Source organism: Poecilia reticulata, chromosome 2 (assembly GCF_904066995.2).
Source record: "Poecilia reticulata chromosome 2, P_reticulata-male-v2, whole genome shotgun sequence".
In the NCBI taxonomy this organism is placed as follows: Eukaryota; Metazoa; Chordata; class Actinopteri; order Cyprinodontiformes; family Poeciliidae; genus Poecilia; species Poecilia reticulata.
Window position 1 is genome coordinate 41,549,501 of NC_088831.1, and position 23,683 is coordinate 41,573,183.

At 39.9% G+C, this 23,683-nt stretch overlaps 1 protein-coding gene and 1 long non-coding RNA gene across 5 annotated transcripts; one reads left to right on the forward strand and one right to left on the reverse strand.

Moving 5' to 3' along the window:
• Nucleotides 1-34: 34 nt before the first annotated feature.
• On the forward strand, nt 35-21,938 carry ccdc141 (coiled-coil domain containing 141). Of its 4 annotated transcripts, none has more exons than XM_081604649.1 (23): nt 35-1,745; nt 2,698-3,059; nt 5,636-5,758; nt 6,665-6,883; nt 8,106-8,199; nt 8,391-8,524; nt 8,662-8,823; nt 9,395-10,687; nt 10,791-10,910; nt 10,979-11,101; nt 11,623-11,817; nt 12,238-12,411; nt 12,490-12,639; nt 15,739-15,879; nt 16,359-16,547; nt 16,632-16,815; nt 16,976-17,088; nt 17,180-17,323; nt 17,400-17,527; nt 17,894-18,143; nt 18,450-18,766; nt 18,859-20,226; nt 21,320-21,938. In XM_081604649.1, exons 2-23 carry the CDS (start codon nt 2,916-2,918, stop codon nt 21,504-21,506), a joined length of 5,952 nt encoding a protein of 1,983 aa, XP_081460775.1. In that variant the 5' UTR covers nt 35-1,745; nt 2,698-2,915; the 3' UTR covers nt 21,507-21,938. The 4 variants fall into 4 exon arrangements, with proteins under 4 accessions (XP_081460775.1, XP_081460777.1, XP_081460776.1 ...); XM_081604651.1 differs by having other exon boundaries at nt 17,948-18,143; nt 21,320-21,937; XM_081604650.1 differs by having other exon boundaries at nt 8,662-8,811; nt 21,320-21,937.
• LOC145550877 (uncharacterized) lies at nt 8,319-11,628 on the reverse strand. The gene is made up of 2 exons (XR_014086658.1): nt 11,548-11,628; nt 8,319-8,929 (listed from the first exon to the last, which is right to left on the reverse strand). It is a non-coding gene; the product is annotated as an uncharacterized LOC145550877 (long non-coding RNA).
• Nucleotides 21,939-23,683: the final 1,745 nt, after the last annotated feature.

Genomic DNA, 23,683 nt, shown 5'->3' on the forward strand with positions numbered 1-23,683 from the left:
TGAGCTCATTCAGGAAGTCTGCAGACTTCACCACCAAACTGGGTCCAGTCCTCATCCAGGTCTGAAGCTCCCAGTTCTCAACTGGTTTAGTTTCCCTCAGTAGATATTGGTTTCAGTAAACAATGGTTCCTCTTGTTCTGGTCCATTCATGGTGACCACTGTTCAGCATCGCACCGACTCATGTTCTGATTCAGTTCCTCATACTCAAAAAAAAATGCTAAGTTCAGGATCCCATTATCATGTTTATCCAGCTTTAATTAAAACTATTCTGTTGTCCTAAAATCCCAAACCAATATTTTGCTTTTCCTAAATTATATCAACAGTTTTGTCCACATCTTTAACCTACATGTGGTAATTTATAATATTCTGACTTAATAGTGGGTTTCTTATTTGTTTTTCTTTTGTAATGCTTTAAAATCTGTTTTATCAGCTGAATGTGACCATGGATGATTGAACAATCTCAAACTGCAGCTTCCTCTGCAGCACAGACCCAAACGTTTGATGCAAACCTGTTTTTTGTCTGCAGCTGGAAACATCTGTCCCAGTCCCAACAACACAGAACATTTTTGTTTTGTTTCCAGTTTCCTGCATCGTGAATCATCCGAGTGAAAAGAGAAGCTCCACCTGAGAGCAGAGCCTAACCTCATGCCAGCAGCTGCAGCTGGTTCATGTCTGTTGGTCTTAGACACAGAGTCCTACGGAAGAGCATTGAGGCCAAAAAGCAAAAAGAATTCGGGCTTTTCATCTCAGAATTCAGATTTTAAAAAGCCATTCTTAGGTGTATGGCAATTATTACCACATGAAAATGATCACATAATGAACTTTCTATTTTATATATTTTGTGAACCTGCACTTTGTCCCCCATGAAATCCAGTCCCAAAATCTTTTTTGTAGATTTACTAGATTTTGTGTGTAAACAATTTTAATACATTTGAGCCTGAGATTAAAATCATAATGGATCAGAATTCTACATCATTGTAGTACGCCTATTACAGATTTTTAAAAGTATATTTCTGCCAAAGGATTTTTGAAATACTGATCTCAGATATTTTCTAGAAAAAAAGTTGGAAATTTCAGAGTTTCCAAGTTTGGAACTCAGAATATTTTTAACTTTTCAAACTCAGAAATTTCCACGTTTTTTGTACTAGAAAAATAACAGATTAATCTCAAATTTTGAGTTTTTCCTAGCAACATTTTGATCTTTCAAATTCAGAAATGTCCGTGTTTTCTCTAGAAAATGTCTTGTATTAATAACATTTCTAAGTTTTTTCTTACAAATGTCAGAGTTTTTTTTAACGGAGATTCAGTCCTATTTTTTCTATTAACATTGGTCCTAATACGCAGCCGCGGAATTCTTATTTTAAAAGTCAGTATTATTATATTTTTTTCTTCGTGACCCTATTGCAAGTCCGTAGAGTTCTGTTCTGGTTCCTCATGTCTTCATTGTGCGTTGATGTGTTTACAGCGTGTTTTCTGTGTGTGTGTGTGTGTGTGTGTGTGTGTGTGTGTGTGTGTGTGTGTGTGTGTGTGTGTGTGTGTGTGTGTGTGTGTGTGTGTGTGTGTGTCAGAGAGCGCAGTGTTTGTTTATGGAAGGCAGATGTCTCTCTGTCACTCAGCTCGCTGATAATCCTCGTCTATTTTTACCTCCGCCGCCCCTCCTCGCTGTTCCAGCCGCGCTTCCCCTCGCACCGCTCCGGTTCCACTTGCAGCCAGAAAGCGTTTGGACCGGCAGCACCGAGCCTCAGGTACCGTGTTCCATGTGTTCTGCGTGGGTTTCAGGCCTCTGACTGTTTAAAGTTTTGGGTTTGTTGCGTTCAGTTCCGGCTCCAGCAGCTGTAAGCAGATCTCAGTGATAATTAACTGGAATCTCGTTTACATGTAATAAATGACACCAGCTGCAGGCCTGTAAAATAGATCTGTGGGATTATTAATGTTAAACAAATATAGTTAAAAGTGAGATTAGGATAAATGTTGCTACGTAATAATCAGTTTTTATTTTATGTCGTTAATATTTTTTCAGAAAAACAGATTTTATTGCGTTATTGTTATTAGAGAGGCGACTTCATTTCCAACAGGATGCTGCTTTACTTCCTCTGAGCTCTGTCACCATGGTAACTGATGCTGGACACCTGGCCATAGTAGCTCAGTCCAGCTGGCATGAAAACCAACTAAAAGCTTGAATGAAGTCTGATTTTATTTAAGTCTAAAACTGAAGATGTTTTAACTTTTTGAGATCTTGCAGGATTCCTGTGATTGATCTCGATGTGTTTGACTTTTTGGGAAGTAATTCTCAGAGGAATATATGTGCAGATGGGAATGCACATATATTGAGCCCAAAACAGGTTAAATATGTTAAAACATGACCTGGAACTGATTTTCTGCTCTGAATTTTCACATTATTTCATTGCTTCCTCTGTTGGTAAGTGTGTAGTGTCTCGTTAGCTGCTTATACTTTCATCAGATTTTGCTATGCTTAAAAACATTAGAAATCATCACCTCTTTTTTCTGCGGCAGGAAGGTTGATTTTGGTCTGTTAGAAAGTTCCAGAACTTTCTAACATGTTTGTGGGAACATCATTTCACAAACTAAAGCAGCAGGAAGCAGTCCTGAAATTTTAATTATTATTTTTTAAACAATTTCCCACAAAATCAGTGCATCTTTTACTTTTTAAGATTCTTATTCTGTGTATTTCTGTAGGAGATTCTGGCAACAGAGTTTAAAAACCAACCAAGAACCAGAGATACTGGGAAACTGGTTCTGGTTTAGTCCGACTTCAACTGCAGACTGCAAATACTGGAGCAAAAACAAGAAACGAGGATGGACGTTTGAAGTACAAACTAACAGGAATCCAAGGAGAAAAAGAAGAATATTTTTATTCTCTTCAACTAGCAACAGAGTGGTTTCAGTGTTTCCCCATGACGACTGAGAAAACTGAAGAAAATGAAGAGACATGTGGACGTCAGAGACAAGAGGACAGCAGCAGCAAAGCGTCCTTCACGACTCTGAGCTCCATCGCCATCCAGGCCGGCCAGACCCAGATTGTTGCTTCTGTCCTCCAGGTAACAGAAATACAGACATTCATGGTCCAATTAATGTTCTTTAATTTATATACAGAGACGAGTTAAAATACAACAAATCAGGGAGAAAAACCTTCATCTAATGTTTCCAAAATCAAAATAATTGGACAAATTATATCTGAAGGTGTGTTACTAATCATTCACTTTCTTAGGTTACAGTTAATATGAGTTTAAAGTTTTAATCATATTAACAGACTGTGAAGTAACAAACTTAAAGGATAAAAATGTTGAGCTTTTAAAACACAAAATTCATAAACTATGACTATAAACTCCACAGTATAAAACACAGTCATACTCAATAAATAACATTTGTTCCACTGAGGCTCGTTTGTCAGATTAAAATAACCTTCAACAGTTCTTACTTTTCATTAAGCCCACATTTCTGTTTTAAAATGTTATTTTATTATTTTCAGTAGTTTTAAGTGGAAAATAATAACAATTAGTTGACAAACAGGCTTGAAAACAACCTATGGGTAATTGATCAATATTACATGTTTCTTGTGAATTCAGTTGTAAGCTGACTGACTATAACTCTAGTATTAAAATATAAAAAAGGGAAGAAGGAAAAACTTGAATATTCTTGCTGATTTTGATTTCTAAATATTAATACTGTTGTCTGAAAAGTCACGTTAGCTCAAGCTTTAAAACATTAAACTCATTAGCTGAATGACCATAAGCCTCTTGGTACAAACTATAAGCACATTTCCTGAAAGCCTGAATTAGTTTGGTTATTTTTATAAAATAAAACTATTAGCTGACAGACCAGTCCACCTTAAATCTGTTAGCCTGCAGAGTGTTTTTAGATCCGAGTTAAATAAAGCATCTGGCTGACTCACAGTTTTAAATGTTAAAATCTATTGGCTGTCAGGCTGTGAATTTAGATAATTAAAAATATATTTGCTGATAAATCATTTTAGAGCAGAGTTTAGAGAATTAAAGCAAGACTGAAAGCGTTTTGCTTTAAATGAAATGATACAAAACAGTTTTTGTTGGTTTGTTTAAACATTAAAACATTTTATCTGACAAAGCATTAAATAAAGTCTTTAGCTGACAGAATATATTATTTTACTGAGAACTGAAACTTCTTTTAGTGGGGGGTTTAAATTTTAAAATCTGTTAACTGATGAGATGTTTTAGTTTATAATATTTTAAACAATTAAAAATGAGTTTCTGACATTAAAGCCATTAGCTCAAAGGTTGTTTTCTCTGGGTCCCTGTGGAGGTCATGTAGACTAACGCTGTCGCTCCACTTGCCACTTCCTGTTTTAGCTCCAGGTCAGCTGTGTGTGCGTGTGTGTGTGTGTGTGTGTGTGTGTGTGTGTGTGTGTGTGTGTGTGTGTGTGTGTGTGTGCGTGCGTGCGTGCGTGCATGTGTGTGTGTGTGTGTGTTAACACCATCTCCATGTGTCTTTTTTTGGACGACATGCCAGAGATACCGTATCAAGGGAGGAATGCTCCAACACAAACACTCGTGCAGAGATTCAGAGTCAGACCGCAGCTTCTCAGATTCACAGCTGATAAAGCTTCATATTGACACCGATTTCTGATCCATACATAAAATATTTCTATGGCCTCGCAACAAAAAGATCTGATTTCTGATTTATTGTTCTCTGTTCATAATGGCAACATGTTGGAGTAGCTCTGTTAGTTCTGATTTGTCCTTTAATTAAACTTTTGTTCATAGATTTTTTTATTTTATTTTAAGGGCCCACAGCTAGATGTTTTTTTAAATTATATAATTGTATTATTTATTTGTTTATTTACTAGGTTTTACATTTATTTCTTGAGTTAATAAGACAACTTTGTATGTATTTCTATAAAGTTAACATGATTCTTTGGGGGGCATAAGCACTTTTCAAGAGGGGACCTTGGCTCCCTTGGCCCCCCCCTGGGATCACCACTGGTTAGCTGACTGATTGCATGTTTGGATTCCCACTGGTTTTGGATGCTGTTTAGCTGGAAGAGTTTTTGCTCTTACTTTCTAACTTTCAGACAGTTGTTATGATTTTTAGTGTAACCGTGGCAACAAGCAGTCAATAATCATCTCAAAAGTTCAAATATATTTGAACTATGACACTAAATCCCAGAAGTGTTGAAAAGAAGGCTTCTTGGATGGAGAGCAGAGAAAGAGGAAGTTCAATCCAACTCTATCCCATCGTGCACATGGATCACATCCCCTACTCCAACATCTATCTCTCTGCCTGGGTTTCTAACTGTAAGGTCAGATGGAGATTTAAAGAGAAACAGGATAGAGTTTTTCCTGATTTTCTTTTTTTTAATCAAAAACTTTGAAATCAAACTACAGATAAAAATTATATCAACGTCGAATAACTTGCTAAACAGTTTCAATATAAAATGAAACATGTAGATTAATAAATTCTTAATTTTTTATTTGACATTAAGAACAAACATTGAAAACATTTCTTTGTTTTTTGGTTCTCATTTGGACCGTATGATATATTTTTTTGGGATTTTATTAGGCTAGGCAACAGTCAGTATTAAGCTAAAGAAGAAGTTGACACTAGTCATGAATAAAATGTCTCTGGCTTGTGTTTGCAGAGCGGCTCTCTGATCCACCTCCAGCTGGTCCAGTTCCAGCCAGGACTCTGTGAGATCGGATCGGACCAGGAGGAAAACCACATCCTGATCCAGGAGCAGCAGCAGCTGCTGGAGAAACTTCAGGTCCACAAGGACTCACACTCTCTGATCAAGGCGCTCTGCCTTTCTAATGGGGATAAAAGTTATCGATTAATGAGTTAATCTAAAGTTGATTGGTTTTATACATCGACTAATGATTAATTGATAAATGGCCATTTCTTAAAAACCTGAATTTTCTCTGTGATCAAGAGGGTGTCGACCGTTTTTTACACAAAAGGGCAAAATTCTTCATAATATGCTGAATTTTTATAAAGCATATTGTTGAATGTTAATATTTTGTATCAGTTGTACGAAATACTGACTCAATAAACAAATTTGTAGTTTTCTCACCTTATTAATCCTAAAAATATATATATAAAGTAAATCAAAACAAGAACCTCTTAGATCTCTGGATAGAAAAGTGAAACTTGAAAAGAATGAAATCAGAGAAAAGACTTTATTTCCCATAAACAGAGAGATATTAATACAGGAGTACCATCTGTTCCTTGAATTAACGTTAAAACTTCGCTCCATGAAGTGCATTGACTCACAACAGCCCTTAAAATCAACCTCGCTTTTAGCATCATGTTGTTTTTCCTTATTGTGTTACAATTTCTCTCTATTATTCTCTCCGCTTATCTTTCATCACATATCCTCACTTTCCTATCACATAAGTAAGTTTTTAGTCAACCGTATTAAGTGCATTTTGAACGCACACCTGTCTCTGCTGTTCTAGTCTGGCCGCCATCTTTATTTCTTTCTAAGAACGGCTCCGGTTAATGATGACCAGCGGTGCCCTCTGCTGGATGGCGGTCAAACTACAGCATTAAAATCTAAAAACGGAGGTTATTAGTTAAGGAATTAGGACTAATTTTAATATAGTAAACCATTAATCAATAATTACTTGTTAACATTCCTACTATCTATTGATATGTTAATATGTTATTGCAGAAGCATGAGCCTGAAGTGTTGACTATGGTGGAAAAGAAACACCAGGAGAAACTGAGGATGAGGAGGAGGGATGGAAGGAGGAAGCAGAAGGAAGAGGAGGAGTTGACTGAGGCGATGAAGGCTTCTCTGAGGGAGGGATGGTCGCTGCTTCTCCGACTGCTGGAGAGACGACTGGACGTCCTGAAGCAGGCTTCAGATTTCTTCTGCCAAGCGATGGAGGTGAAGAGGGATGAAGAGGAGGGTCTTATAGAGACAGTAACTAAAAAAAACTAAAAAAAAACAAGGCTCACAATGTGCTGAAAACATTAAAATATGCTCCATTAGACATCAGGAATAATGTTAGAAAATAAGAACAGAGAGTTGCCTTTAATGTCTTTAACTGCAGTTTTTTCTTTAATTTAGTTTACGTATCTTTTCTTTTTTGCTTAATTAAATAATTATATAAAAATTGCATTTTATTTTTACTCATATCTTTCAGTTTAATGTAACAAAAGTCCTCACAGAAACAGAAGACGTCTTTGAGGGGGTGAAAACTTCAGATACTGTGACCTTCCTCTGCAGTTAGCCAGCAGGGCTGAAGGTCGTTTGGTTCAGTCACACATTCCTCCGTCCTGAACCGGTTTTGGTTCTGAACTGCTTTCATTGGCTGGCTGCACACCTTTTCACCAGAAACACCTGCTGCTGTCTGGAACATTTTGCAGCCACAGATAATCAGGAAAGCCTGGACAGCTGGAATAATCCTGGAGATTAGATCGTTTTACTGCTCTGCTGTTCACTAAGGTCAACATGGGTAGCATTTAAACTGTAAAAACATGCAGCTGAATTTAAAAAGCTAAAGCTAATGAAAGCATTTCTTTCTTTTTATTGTTTATATGTCACATCATATAGTGATTTATTTTCCATAGGCATTGTTTGAGAAGTTTCAGACATTAAATGAAACATGAAAAATGAGGCATTTGAATGAGTTTTGAAAGTAATATTATTTTTTAGGATTTTATTATCACATCCAAACTCAATGTTCTGACAACAGGAACCACTTCTTCCAGCACAGACTTCTCTGACTTGGATGAGAATAAGCATTGCTGATGTAATTATTTTTCAGATAATTACACCAATTATGGGGGAAATGACTCATCACTAATATCTCAATCAGACAAGCTAACAGATTTGAACCAAAAACAACAAAAACAAACCCTTTTCCTTATCCCCACTGTTTTTTGATGGATTAATTCACATAAAAGCTAATTATTTTTCTGCTGACAGTTTCTATTCTGTACATTATTTTTACACCCTTTTCTTTTAAGTCCCACAGGGCTCCATTCTCAGACCCCTTTCTCTTCATCTAATCGAATAGTGATTTGATATTCGTTCTGAAAATAAACCAAAACATAAATAATAAGGTTTATACCTGTCTGACTCCTGTGCTTCTCTCTGTCTGCAGTTTGCCATTGGCATCGAAGGATTAGAGGATCTCCAGATTAAAAATGAAGACAAACTGAATGATGTTCAGGTCTCCTATGACTTCATGAGGAAAGGTATCAGAGCTCATGTTAGTTTTACTAATCTGAAAACGTGACTCGATTAGGTATTATTTCTGACATCTAATTTGATGTTTTTGTAGCTTCAAGTGTTGATAAATGTCTAGTAAAGCAACTTTAGTTGTTTTAACAGATTAATCTGGTTTATTTTTGACAGAGATGATGATGATTTCTATGTTGACCTGCAGATCTTCTGGGAAAGTCGCTGCAGGTTTTAACCAGCAGCAGCATCCTGCTGCAAAGACTCAGACAGCTGCAGAGGACCGAGGCCCTCCAGAGGAGAGGAAGAGTACTGCAGGGTGATGAAGAAGATGTGGAGGAGGTCAGAGTTCAACAGTACTGTTTGCAGGATGTCTTTTGATCACCATGTTGTCATTTATCAGCCAACAAGACACAGAATGAATCAGCCATTTTCTCAGTTTGCTGTTTGATCTCACTGATGTTGATGCTTCTCCCCAGAGTCCCCAGTACAGCAGAGGCCCAGTGCTGAGACTGGAGCAACTGGTGGAGGACCTGCAGGACCGAAGGCGGAGGGCCGACCAGGCTTTCAGACTGCAGCTGCAGCAGGCAGAAGTGGTTCTCAACACGAGGGAAGAGTCCAAAGCAAAAGCAAGTCTTGATGTTAGATCATCACTTTTGTTTTTATTGATCGTTATAAATCAGTTCACTTCCTTTTGATGTTCTGTCAGCTGATTTCTGCAGAATTCATGTTTTAACCTGTGAAAAACTGGAAGAAAAAGAAGAAATGTTCATTAATTTCTCACCAGCCCTGTTTAGTCTGCTTTAATCAAACTCTGGTCCAACTAAAAACCTCTGTCTCGTTTTGGTTGAAGTGAACTCTGGTGCAGTTTGAACGCACAGCGCTCCAAAAGCTGGAAGCAAACTATAGCACAGGGCATTCTGTTTAGTTCCACTAAAGGGTTTGGTTCATTTGACATGGTGCAGTGTGAAAGTGAACCACACCAGTTAAAAATGGAACAAATACTGCAATTGTGGTCTCAAATTGACCTGAATCTACCAGACTATGAGGTGTGAAAACAGCCTAAATCTTTGATTTCAGATGCAGATCTGCTTTCACTGATAAATAACTCCAAAAATCCACTGTTTGTCGCATCTTTCCCTGTGAATCAGCAGCTGTTCCTTTTGTTCCCCACAACTTTTCTGATCAGTTTTTATTATTATTTTACCACAGAACCAGAGTCTACTGAACCAGAACCTGCAGTTTGGATCGACATCAGACCAAACCAAAGATCTGGGGTTGAAGTCAGGATCCAGATCAGATTTCCAGATTAAATCCTCCTCAGAACAAAACCCTGTCAAGCAGACTGAGGATCCAGACATTGTAAAGCTGAAATCCAGATTTCAAGAGTCTGAACAAGAACCAGATGTAAAACCAGATTCCTGGTTCAACCCAAACTCCAAGTCTAGATTAAATCATTTCAAAGAGCTGAAATCTGGGTCCGAATTAGATGAAATTAAAGACGAACGGGAATCCAGATCAGAGTCCAGTTCAGGAGGAACCACTGAAACCAGATCAGAGGCTGCCAGAACCCTGCAGTCTGAATCCAGTTCATCTGAGAGCACAAAGCTGAAGACAGAATCTGGGTCACAATCTGATTCCAGATCAGACCTAAAACCCAGATCAGAAGAACCAGGATCTGAATCAAAGCAGGAGAATGATCTAAAGCTTCAATCTGGAACAGAAAAGACCAACAAACAGCAGCTGGAGTCCAAAACAAAGGAGACCAGAAACCCACAGTTCAGTTTTACAACCGTTTTCAAAACCAAGTTCAGATTAGATGAGCTGTACATATGTGAACCTGATGTGAATCCAGGATCCAGATCAGGAGGAATCACTAAAAATAGATCAGAAAAGTCCAGAAACCTGCCTTCTGACTCCAGTTTGGGTGAGAGTTCAGACCTACAACCTGACCTGAAAACAGAACTGGAGTCACAAAACTCCAGAGAATCTCAAACTGGGTTCAGATCAGAACCAAAGAACCAAATTCAATCAGAACTACTTATATCTAGTCCCAGACCAGTTTTCAAAACCAGGTCTAGATCAGAAGAACAGCAGCACACATCTGGGTGTGATGGAAAACCCGGATCCACTGGATCCGGTCCAGAGGGGATCAGAACCTTTGAGCTCAGATGTAATCCAGAAAACATCCCTGAAACCGGATCAGAGACGGCGCCTCTGAAATCTGCATCAATACAGCAACGTGGATCTGGATCAGAGAAACCTGAATCCAGTTCAGCTGAGATCACCAACCTCCAAACTGGATCCAGGTTGGACCAGAAGAACCAAACCAGATCAGAGCAGGGGGAGGATCTGAATCATCTATCTGGATCTGAGAAGGCAGGGAACCAGAGCCAGGAATCCAAAATGATGGAAACCAAATCCAAATTCAGGTCAGACGAGCCGCTAAGATGTGAATCAGATGCAAAACCCGGATCAGAACCAGAAGTGACCAAAACACCAGAGGTGAGTCCCTGGTTCGGGTAGATCCATCAGAACCAGAATCAGTTTAATTATTCCAGCCCTGGAACTGGAAATACATTGAAAAGTACATTTCTGCATCTTCCAGATCTCTGGATCTGGGTCGGACCCGGTATCGGTAAAGAACCGACTCGGTGAGCAACAACAGACGGAGGCACAGCAGCAACAGGAGGAGTTCAGGAGCGGATACCAGGAGAGACTGGTGAAGGTATGGAGCTCCGTCTGTTAGCGGGTTTAGCAGAGAACTGGTTCTGATATCAGAACCTGCTGTTTCAGACCCGGCAGGACCTGAACTGTGTCTCAGAGCTGCTAGACTCTTGTACCAGCATGGACCTGGGTTCAGAGCCGCAGACCAACAGGCTGCTGGAGCAGTTCAGACAGGCAGGACCACACTTCAGGGTAAGAACTGCTTCATGAATGGGTTTTTATTTTTTCAGTTTGATTCACATTATTTTTATAAAATAAGATAAAAATGTTAATAAAATAATATTGTTTATATATGTTTTTATTACATAGATGAAAAATAAATAAAACATTTTAAAATGTAACTAAATAAAATAAATAGTAAGGGACGGTAAAAGACGTTGCTTGTTTCGTTTTACAATAATTTCTTTGGGAAAATAAAAAATAGATTAAAAAAATTTTACTTTGTATTTGTTTCATAAAGATAAATATTTTAAAATGTCAATATTTTTTTTCTTTTTTTATTAATGTTTTGTTTATTTTTTTTATTTATTAGATTAAAAAATAATTTTAAAAATTATTATTAAATCTACTTTATTATAAAATGAAGAAGAAGAATTTGAACATCTGTGAGTTGCTTCTAAAACTGGAACCAGATGAACCTAAAGATCTTTGGGACGTTTAGAGACCGACTGGAACCGTCTGATGCTGAGGCGTTTGGTCTCTTCTCTCCACAGCAGCTGGATGTTGAGGTGGAAAATACGGTGAGGAGCTGGGAGAACCTGAGGGGAGTCCAGGCCCGGCTGGGAGGAGCAGTGATGGAGGAGGATCTATCAGAGCTGCTGAAGCTACAGCAAGCAGTGAAGGACAAAATACAGCAAGGCGAGTCGATCCTGAACCAGAGCAGCAGCTTCCATCTCACAGCCAAACAGGTGAGAAGAAAAGAAATGTTAGCATCCTGCGGGATCTTAAAAAGCTCCTTTTTAACAAAGATTGAATAAAAAATAATAACATGGAGTTAGAAATGTTTATTTAAAGGGGCAGCATTACATAAACTTTACTTTTTTTTTTTACTTTACAGCATCTTATTTCTTTATTTAAAACATACCTGAGTGTTGCCTTGATTCTTTCATGCATGTTTGAGAAACCCCGTGATTTTCATGGCAACCATTAAGCTGTGAAAAACGCCTGTGTGGACCAGGTCCAAGCTTCCGCCTTCAGATTAGCCAACAATAATTAGCCAATACCTGGTGGAACTGCACGTCTCCCGAGCTCATTGTAGGAGCGAGATGTTGTGGCGACTTACTCCAGAGAGCTGTGCCTAATTTTAATGTTAATTTTTCTGTGTCCAGCTGGAGCTGCTGCTTCAGTCAGAACCTCCCAGTCCTTTAACTGGTTGCACTGGTTTACATGAGTCCAAAGAAGAAGAGCTGAGTCGATTACAGGAGGCCCAGCAGCAGATCCAGAACCTCCTTAGAACCACGTCGACTATGAAGACGGACATCCATACTGCGGTTTCACAAAGCGTATGAATGAATAGTTTGCTGTTTTTACTGAATCACACGATGAAAACTTCAATCAGCGACGTTCTCTTGGTGTTTCAGAGCTGGGCTGGTTTCCAGGTGAACAAGCTAGAGATCCGTTTGGGGTCTCTGGACTCTCTCTGTGAGTCCTGGCTGAACAAAGCAGCTCAATGTGAGGAGGAGCTCCAAAGGGAGCAGCTGACTCACCTGCTGCATGAAGACATCACCCAGGTGAGGTTTCAACTCAGCAGGCCGAGCAGCAGTACATCCAAACAAAAATACCACAGAAATCAAACATTTTAATCTGAAATCGGTCAGAATGTTTCTAACCATCTGTCTATTTTCTAAATGTGTTCAGAAGAAATTTATGCTTTGGTTATTTTTGGAGATTCAACTCTAGAGATCCAAATTATGAACTTAGGAGAGCTCTTAACAAGTTGTCAATCAGCAAAGAGACCAGCAGAGGGCGCTGATGTTAGCCTTCATTTAAAATCCGACTTCTGCTTTTTACCTACTTATAAACTTAGCTGTGTTAATATTTATTATCATCTTATAATTGCTCAAAAACACATTTCAGCTCAGGAATTTATTACTTCCCTTAAAACTGTTTTCACTGCATCATAATTTATTTTCTCAATGAATTTTTTCTGATCAGTTTTCATCAATTGTTTCTAGGAAGTGGTGAAACTTTAAATTATCATTAATATTAATTCTTCAGCTGCTATCGGTTCACTTTAAATTAAGGTGACCGACTTCAAGGTTTTTCTGTAGATTTAAATCATCTCTGTCAAACTGTGTCATCTTTGGGATTTTATTGTGAGACTGTTAGCCTTTCAACAAAAAACTACAACATTTTCCGTCTATGTGAATATTCTTTGATGCGTGTTGATTTATCGCAGTGTTTAGTTGAGTTTGGGAGCCTTGTTCTGTTTGAATCATAAATCAGAGTTAAACACGTTTCTGTGAAGCAGATCTGAACAACCATTATATAAAGATTATAGGAAATATCTGTATGATAGGAAAATGTTGGGTGCACATTAAAAATCCTTAAAATAAATGTATATTTATTTGATCATATTCCGTTTTTTTGTATTATAAATGTCCTGATATGTTAGAGAGCTCATGCTTTTGCAAGACAAACAGACTCACAGCATCACAGATACTCCAAATTTAAACCATCCTGAAATATTATTACCTTAAATCTCAGTTTTACTATTATCTGTCTAAAGAAGTTACAAATAAAATCCCATGTTTTCCCAATATCGATTAGTGGTTGCTATGGTGACCAAGTGCCAGTCTCTGCTGTTATTCTCAGCTCTGGAGATGATTTTACCTCCATTACCATCGTCCTCACTGAACAAAGTGAAATGATAAACTTGGGTCACCATCCAGGTTAGTGGCCCAGAGAACTGGTGCCTCAGTGTCGCATCCTATTTATACCCCATGGAAACCTTTAGGTGGCAAACCAGTTAATGGTTCCTAGACATTGAAGAGAAGCTACAAAAATTAGAATTATAAACTAAGTTTTTTTTGTTTTTTTTTTTGTTTGATTATTCAATTGCAAATAAAATCTGTTTCAAGGTTTTTACACATGTTCACCAGTCTGATGGTTTGCTGGTGATACTGGGTCAGTGCAGTAACAGGAGAGACTCCTGAAATACAGCCAGCCAGACGACAGGCATTTCCCATCATGCACCTGGTGCAACATGTTGGCTATCACAAACACATATTAATCTGTGTTTAGGAATTAAACTGGCCACTAATCCTGACCAGTACGAACATGTTGTGACGACTTCCTCTGTAACAGTTTTCAAATTATTTCATACAGAAAATCTGAAAAGTGTGGCATGAATATTTATTTTCCAAGTTTTAATTTGGCATCACAGTGTAAACCCAAAATTAAATCTTCAGAAATTTGACAATCGCCTAGCTACTTTCTCCTGTTCCTTGCTCCATTGGAGCTCCTTCCTCTGACTCACCCCGGGTTTCCCCAGCCTCCTTTCTCCTCTTCCTGTCGCTGCAACCCGTCCAGCCGCTGGTTTTAATCGGTTCCGCTGACAGTCGGCTCCGTCTCTCTCAGCTGTCGTCAGCTGACAGATCAGACACCGGACACCTCCGCTCCTCCCAGCCGAGACAGAAATGTTCCTCTGCTCCAAAAATAATCCCATCAAAGACCAAAGAGGCTGGAGCTGCAGAAACAAACCACAGAACCCCCTGAGTCCCCTGAATGAAGAGGAGAACTCAGTATAACCCACAACTACCAACAGTTTCTCCAAAAGGTATATTGGTAATTTCTGAGTTGTCAAGAGGAGCACACAAAAACAAGATGATTGCAAACTGTTTAATTTGAGATAAACTTGGTCTACAGCACCAAAATCTAACAGGTAGCAGAAAGGTTGGTTTTTTTTCCCACTTAGTATCCAAAGTCTTGAAAAGCGTTAAAAGGCTTCCAAACAGGTCAGGTCTACACAAATCATGTTCATTACATTTTTTGCACAAAATCATTCTTAGATGATACTTTATCTGTCTTATGGCCTTTGTCACTTTAAATCCAAATAAGCTGCTGCCGGACACGCCCCCCATCTCAGCCTTTACACTCATATGAAAATGGTTGCAAACACATGCGCAATTATACAACCGTACATCTTTGAAAAGTAAAACACTTGTCTTCTCCAGCAGCCATTATACAGCGATAAACTGCTGGATCTCAGCTTTGGTTACTACTTGGTAGTGGTGCATGTCAGTTGTGACTTAACAGATGGGAAGTTTTGAAAAAAGACTTTAAAGAAGTATTAAACACATTTTATTGTCAATTCTCATTATTTCAATAAATACCACAAAATGCTGTGATAAAGTCTCACCCATCCCTATCGGATGCAGTGGGTTCTCCAACCAAGCAATGAACTTCTTAACTAGCATTCAACAAGCTTGTTGGACATTTACGCTCTAAATGAAAGTGACGGTTCTTCTTTGAGCTTCAGCACTAACAACAGTGTTTATCATCTATTTATAGAGCAGATAGTGCCTTAGAGGAACTGTTGTTTGGTGTAACATTATTCCTGTGAGCTCAACGCAGCTGTCGCCTTTATGGACAAATCACCTCCTGTAACTGAAACCTGGACTTAATCAGTGCAGAAGATGACCTTCATATTTTATAAAAACAAATACAAACAACACCATTATGAATCTGAATATTAAAGGTGACTTGCTTAGTTTGTCTATGGTTTATACAAATCTTGTTCGTTACATTTTTTGCACAAAATTATTCTGAGACAATGAGGTTTTAGTCTGTTCACAACCTTCTGTTTGACATTCTGTTTTAACGTTTAGCTTCGCGAGTCCTTTAAGGAGCTGAAAAAACGTTTCAGCAACACAAAGTTCAACTACTTGAAGAGAAACGACCGAACGAGGAACTTGAAGGCAGTCTGGAACCAGCTGCAGCAGATGGAGGTTTACCAGGAGAAGCTGCAGGTACATCAGAGTTTTACCTGGTAATTAACCCTGATATGACCCACCTGGTCCAATGAGCGCTTCAAAGCAAAGCTCAATGCCTTACTGATTTTCAGGTTTTATTACTAGAGGAACCAGTTTCTTTTTTATGGCACTGAAAAGGTATTGCCTTTCCTTCTTCTTTACTATAACATTTAGAAGGTAATGTTTCTATAAAGAGCTCAAAAATCAAGAATTGAAACAGCAGAACTGTAGCCCGGTTGCCCCTCCACCCATTAGAGGGTGCAGGTGTCTATTAGAGAGACTCCCTTTTTACGTTCCCAAAGGTTGGGAACCTCTGGAGTACAATTCAACCTTTTCTAGGATTCTCTGATGGTTTCGCCTGGAAATTTAAAGTGAAACTTTCAGGAACTCTGTACTGCTTTTCTTTTCTTCAACGTTTTGTCTTTGTGGTCGATGTCATATTGAGTTGACCAAATGTGGTCCATCTGGTCCTGCAGGGGCTCAGGAAGCGCGTTCATGGTGTGACGGCCCGGCTGGGATCGGAGGTCAAAAACACGGGCATGGCCCGGCAGCTGGAGGACGCCGTCAACGAGCTGCAGAGGCAGATGGGACAGCTAGAGAGAAACGTCTGTGAGCACCAGAAAACCCTGGACATGACGTGCAAGCTGCAGCAGGCCATGGAGGAGGTATCACTGCCAGCGATCAATTGGGATCATTGATGACTTGATCGATCAGAGGGTGTACAGCTGCATGTCGCTCTGCATCCACAGTACCATTTCTGGTGCGAGGAGGCGAGCGCCACCATCGCTCGCGTTGGGAAGTTTTCCTTGGAGTGCCGCAGCACCGAAGCCGTCTCCGTTCTCTACCGGCAGTTTGAGAAGTTTGTTTGGCCGACGGTTCCTCAGCAGGAGGAGAGGATCAGTCAAATCACAGAGCTGGCTGTCAGGCTGCACGGTGGGTGGAAAATACTACTGAGTTTTTATTCTTAAAAAAATGTATTATTGTTTTCAGATTTCAAACTATTATGAACCACACTGTTCTTGTGTTGTGTTAAAAAATATGTGTAATTTAAGAAACATACAAGGAATTAAATTGAATATTTTTGGTGTTTCAGGGGTGGAGGAGGGCCAGCGTTACATAGAGAAGACGGTCAGTAAACACTCAGAGATGGTGGAGTCCATCAGAGAGCTGAGTGAGGGACTGATGGAGCTGGAGGCCAAACTGAAGGTGAACAAACTCCATTCAAAGATTCCACTTAGATCCGACAGTCGATAATGTTTCTCCTTCTTTTGTTCTTTATGATGGATGTTGAATTCAGCTGGAGAATCTGAAACAGCATAAGGATGTAGAGGAGGAAGGAGAGAGGAAACAAGGGAGGCAGACAGAAGAGCAGGAGAAGACAGAGGAAAAGAGCAGGATGAAGCAGAAGGATAACCGCAACACACAGGAGGCTGCTGATATGGTAAAGATAAATAACTCAAATATAGAGGTGATTAATGTGTGATTTATGATGTTGACAAAAAAAAAATTATTTCCAGCATGAACTTAAAGAGACAGGCCACACCCCCGAACTGATCACAGAGAACGATAGAAAGGAGGCTGCTGCAGCCAATAGGAAGCCTCCGTCAGAGAAGACTCAGGCGGTAAACGGATCCACAGCCAACAGGTTAGTAGGACACATAATGCTGTAGATTATATAAAATTTTCTTTGTTCTTCTTCTTTTTGGCTTGAATCCAAATTATTATGAAACATTAATTTTTTTTGTGAATGTTCACAAACCCAAGTGGATCAGTTTCTTCTGATTTAACTGTTTATTGTAATAATATAATTTATATTAGCTTTATGTCCTCAGTATTGGTAGGCTGGTTGAAAAAAGACGTTTTGGAATAAAAACTGAAAATGTTTCACGTCTCTAATGTTCAGATTATCAATAAAAACTGGACATTTAAAGAAATCATTGAAACATCAGTTTGAAACTATTAAAACTGGTGTTATTAAACTGTTGCCTCACATTACTGTCTTTAACCTCAGAGAGTTACACAGTGAGAAGTTCACCTCCTCCTTCACTTCTATCCTCACCATCAGCTCACCTGTGGATGCCAAGCGGCAGGTTCAAGCTGCCCTCAACCAATCACAGACTTCTGCTTCTGAGCCTCAAGCCCCACCCTCTCAGTCTGTCATTAGCCCATCATTTCCTGATCACCAGGAAGAGTTTCTTAGGGAAATGGAAGGAGCGGAACAACACATCAGTTCAAACTTCTGTCGCTCAAGTTCACTACAGGTTAGAATCAGAAGTAATATTCACCACTATGCTGACGATACGCTACTATATATCACCAAAAAGCCCTGATTGCTCAGGTAAACTTGAAGTATTTAATATAAAGCATCACACAATGGAGTTTTGTTCAGACAGAAAGAGAATTGTGGCTTGAAGGTAGACATCTACAGTATTTATAGTCATGTTATGCTACAGTGGTTCTGCTGAGATGCCTCTGTATTACTTATCCAGAGCATTTTCCTAACCATTATTTAAAACAGTCTCCACAAATATATTATAAAACATTAAATTATTTTCTTTTTTACCCAGGAAACGTCTCCACATGTGGAGCTCCATCAACCAGAGGTGACGACCGAGGATTGTTTTTCCAACGATGAGTACGATTGTGCGTCCCCTGACGACATTTCCTTGCCGCCGCTGGCTGAGACTCCAGAGTCCAACATGTTCCAGTCAGATGTGGAGGAGGGTTTCTGTTTTAGCTCTCATAGCGTTCACATCAGCCAGGTCAGCCACCAATGCTGTGCCCAGTCAGAACCAACTAGTACTGATTCTGTCCCACAACATAAAGACTCAAGTCAGATGGAGAGTTGTCCAGCTCCTACAGTCAGACTACACAGCAGGACCAGGTTTGTTTGATCCACATTCACTCTGGTCTTTGATCAAAGGTCTACTTCATTAATGCTTCCAGATGAAAGATAATGTTTCTGTTGTACCACAGGTTCAGGTCAGAGTCCAGATCCTTTAACCCAAGTCCATCCACAGTTCCTGTTACAACACTTTTTACCAGTAGTCTGTGCACCATCCTGAAAACCAAAGAGTCTACCTCTGACCTCTCTCTGGACAACCCAGACCATGGGTACAACAAAAAACGCTGCTCTAAAGTTAAAAACGCTCCAAAGCAGAGATGTCCATGCACAACCCTTACACAGGATTTGAGTCAAAGCCTTCATCCGCAGTCCTTCAATGGTTCAGACAAAGGTCTCCACAATCACAACATTCCTAAAGGAGAGACTGAGGTTCTAAACATCCATCCTAGTTTCACCAAAACAAACAGTATCCTTCCTGAAAAGAGGGAATTACTTGAATCTCATCATTGTACAAGTCATACCCATCATGACATGAAGTCTGTCAAAAATTCAAGAACACCTCAACAAGACAGTCTTACTAAGATCAGCACAAGTTTAGTTTCCCAGCAAAACATTATCATCAAGTCATCTTTTTCAGGCAATCATTCTACCAACCCAATGGTCTGCAGCAACTCTGCACAGGAAAGTACATTCAATCCCTCCTCTGATCCAGTCCCCAAGTTTGAAGAGTCTTCTCACATGTCCAGTGTTACAGACACTATACCCCATAAAGACATAACCCAACCACAAGATAATAACCTTCTAGAACCTTCTACAACAAAGCCCCAAAGTTCAACATCTCAAGATCCAACCTTTTCGCAGACCAGAAGTGAACCAGATCAGGATGTACCTTTAACACTTAAAGACAGCAGTATTAGTACAGCCGCCACAGTCACCCAGAGCATCTTCAACCAGTCGTTGCCTTCTGGCAGATCACAGACCAACAAAACGTCAAACCAAGGTCCCAGAGATCCACCTGAAGACCTCATCCAAAACCCTCCACAGCCTAAAACCATCAGCAACACCAGTATCTGCTGCAGCAAACAGGGTCTTCAGACAGTCTTCCCTCTCCAGGACACCCAGCAGTGTGTGCATGGTTCCAGCATGAGTCCCAGTTCAGCCCAGCCGGCTCCTCCCCACCCAGAACCTCAGACCCACATTTCACCTGATCAAGCTAACCTGCATGGCACATCTCCATATTCTACACCTCATGTACTAACACTATCTCAAGATCCTGATATTTGTCAACCTATGGCTATCCGGGAGGAGATCAGACTTACTCCCCAGATCCAGGGGCCTCCTCTTCCTCAGCCCTCATCAGAGTCTCTTCCTTTGGGAAAAGTCTCTGAATCTGGCCTCACCTTGTTCACCAGGCCCTGGTCTCAAGCCACCGTCATGGAGGGCAGTCCAGTGATGTTAGAGGTGGAGGTGATGGGAAACCCAGAGCCCAGGCTCACTCGGTGGGTAGCTTACAACCAGCTCCATGGTAACACTCAAGCTTCATCAGATTATTCATAACTCCGCTCAAAAACAAGCAGCAATTTCATCTGTGGTAACAAACAATGTCATAATCATCATTTTTATTACATCCAGTGGTGGGCACCACGACCTAAAATGTTTAAATTACTAAGCTAAAATGTACTGATTACTACTGTAAAGCAGTAATCATAAACATTAGGACTGCTAATGCTAAAGCGTTAAGATATTGAATAGAAGCTAATGCTAAAGTGCTAAATTCAGTCATGTTGATACAAAGTCAAACATAGTAAATTTCTCTTAGCATGATAAACTTTACTTTTGTACACCTACCTGTAGCTTCAGGATGCAATTATTTGGTTTCAGTTTTATTGTTATTGCTAACTCAGTTACTAATTTTCCCTGTTCGACCATAGTAGGGATTCGGTTAGAAAACACACATAAGTCAACAACCAAAACTAAATTACTTAAAGTTTGAAAAACAGCCAAGTAATTTAGCACTTTATTCAGAAATGTATTTAATTTATTCAGAAAATGTATTCAATTTATTCAGAAAAATTAGCTCAGGGGAGCCCAGTGCACTAAGCATTTTCAAAGTTAGCTAGAGTGCTAGGCAAAAAATGAACTCCACAATTAGTGCATTAGCAAAGGTGTGCCCACCGCCGATTACAACCATTTCTGATTTATTGGTCGACTTGATGTGATGTTCATGACTCATGTTATTGAGTGAAATAATCAAAATGTTCCAACTTCTGAAGCTCAAATATTCTGTTTTTACTCTAGAATTTCTTTGACATAAATTTACTGCTTTTTTTTCAATCTACACTGACCCTAATACGGCATATATGGAATTTAGTGAAACTGCTGCAGATGATCACTGCCTGAATTTGCCTCTTTTTAATGTTTATGACTTTATCTTTCACAGACTTAACGATATAAACACCAGTTTGTCTTTTCACAGAGTGAGCTTGTTTTGCACACAGTAACAGACTGAAGATAACCCTCCACTCCCTCACATGTGATCAGGGGCAGCAGCTGCTTGTTGTGCTGTCTGACCTCTTGTCATGGTCACTGCAGGTTTAAACTTGAAGAGGACCAGAACCAGGACCAGGATCAGGACTTACAGCTGTTGACTGGAAGCAGCAGTGGTGCTGATAATAAATGGCTGATGTTGGAGGCGTTGGACAACATGATGGAGGACTGGAACACCTGGTTTGGGACCCTCTGTGTCCTGCTGTGGCTGCTCTACCTGGTTTTACTCTGACTTAAGCAGTTATGCTCAGACCTTTTTATTTCTGCTGGATGCATCAAATATTATCTGAATCAGTTTAATCTGAGCTGAAGGTCAATCTGATTTTAGCTTGTTTGACCTCTATAAACGTGTCATTTTCATAATTTTAAACTGACTGTAAACCCAAGCTTTCATGTGTTGTAATTTGGTTTGAAATGTTTGTAGTACTTTAAAATATTAAACGGAGTATGATGAAAAACTTTGGAGAAAAAAAAAAAGACAGAAAGACCAGTCTCTTGATTTTATAGTTATTAGATACACTTGTAATGGAATTAAACACAAACTCAATTTCTTCTCACAGCAGCAGCTGTATAAGTTCTGATTGCCAACATCTGTGGTGATTCTTTACTGTTTAAATGAGACGTTAATTTAAAAAGAGCCGTAAAAAAATTCTTCTCTGTGCTCCTGAATAATAAAATGATACGTTTTTGACTCAAACAAGGCTTTTCATTGGTTTAAACAGGTTAGTTTAAAACAAAATCATGGAAATTCGCCATTTATAAAACAACAGATATAAAAAACAGTTCAGTCCCTAATTTTTTTTATTTAATCTCCAATGCATATCGTTAGAAATCAGACGAAAAAAAGATGATCCAGAAGGACAACAAGACAGACGCAGGTTTCAGGTCAAACCCTTTAACAACTCAGAATAAAATTGCCACACTTGTGAATGTCACTTACCAGCAAAATACCTGCTCAAGTCAAAATGGATGCTAGGTCGCCCATCAGTGGCTTGCTGTGTGTTTGGGTTAAAAATGATGTTACATAAAGTCACAGATGCACCACAGAGGCATCATAATCCAGAAATTACAGCATGTGAAACTAAAGGGACAGCTCAATTGGTTCATAACCCTCACAGCCAGTTCAATGCCTCAAACCTTCAGCTAAACCTGTCTTTACTGCCACCAGTGTGGAAGAATCCCCATTTGAAACAACCAACAACCCATAGCCTGGTGGAGGACCAGGCTGATAAAACACTGGGGGAAACCCTGACTTCTGTCTAAAGTTCTACGCCGTCTTTGGGCTGCTCTTGGTCCGAACCCTCACCTAGGAGCCGTTTGTCCCGGCAGACCCGACCCAACCAGAGCCATGAAGTCTGACGGCTCCTAGGATCTCTGGGACACTTAAACCCCTCCACCACGATAAGGTGACAGCCCACAGAGGGGAAAAATAAAATCAGGAAGATTTATTAAGTCGATCTGGAAAGAGGCCTATAGGTGGCGCTTTGGCGTTAGTTCTTCCTCTACCGTCACTGTTCTGACAGTATTAAAATGGCTGCCTTCAATCAGCTTGATTCCGTTTCCTTACAGGCTTTTTCTCTTTTAAACAAACATCACATAAAAGATCTTTAATGACAAATATCACAATGCTACAATTTTTTTTAAAAAAAGACCAGACATTAGCAATATTGGCGTTAAGGTCTTATACAACACGTAAAAACCCCCCAAAAAACTACTATTACTACTTACCTACTAAGAATTAATCGGCACTTTCCGAAAACCCACACGAAAATATCACTTGAACAACAAAGTACCTGCAGAATTTCTTGAGGAAGAATGGTGAGTCCGGGTCACTAGGTCATTCATCAGCGAGGGGATGCCGATGAAGAGCCTTTCCGCTGAGCCATGGGGGCCGATGAAGGGTGAAATCAGACGCAAACAAGATGACCCTGAAGGACAACATGACACGTGCAGGTACCGGGGGGGGGGGGCCAAGGTGTCTGAATTGCTTTTGCCCTGTGGGTCATTGGTCTTGTTTTTTTTGTCATCGCTACCTTCTTAGTATGCAGGGTATGGAACGCATAGGGGCGCAGCACCAGAGGGGGCGCCAAAACCCCGTCTGGACGGGGCGGCGCGCCGATGACGTTTTCCCATATACTTCAGCGCGTGTTACGCTCCTTCACCTCGCGCACATAACGAGGTAAATGTAGCGAGTTTTACCTTTCACGTATCGTCGCCTCGGGGGGGAGGGGGGGAAAGCGGGAGCGTCGCTCCTTCACCCTGACGTTCCTTCCCTCGGGGGGAGGGGGGGCGCCGATCTATGTTTTCGCATCCACCTGAATAATGTATAGTTGCGCCACTGCCTGCCGCTCGGAATACAAGATTTGTTCTGGTTGCTGTAGAGCAAAACTCCTAACTTTCAAACACACA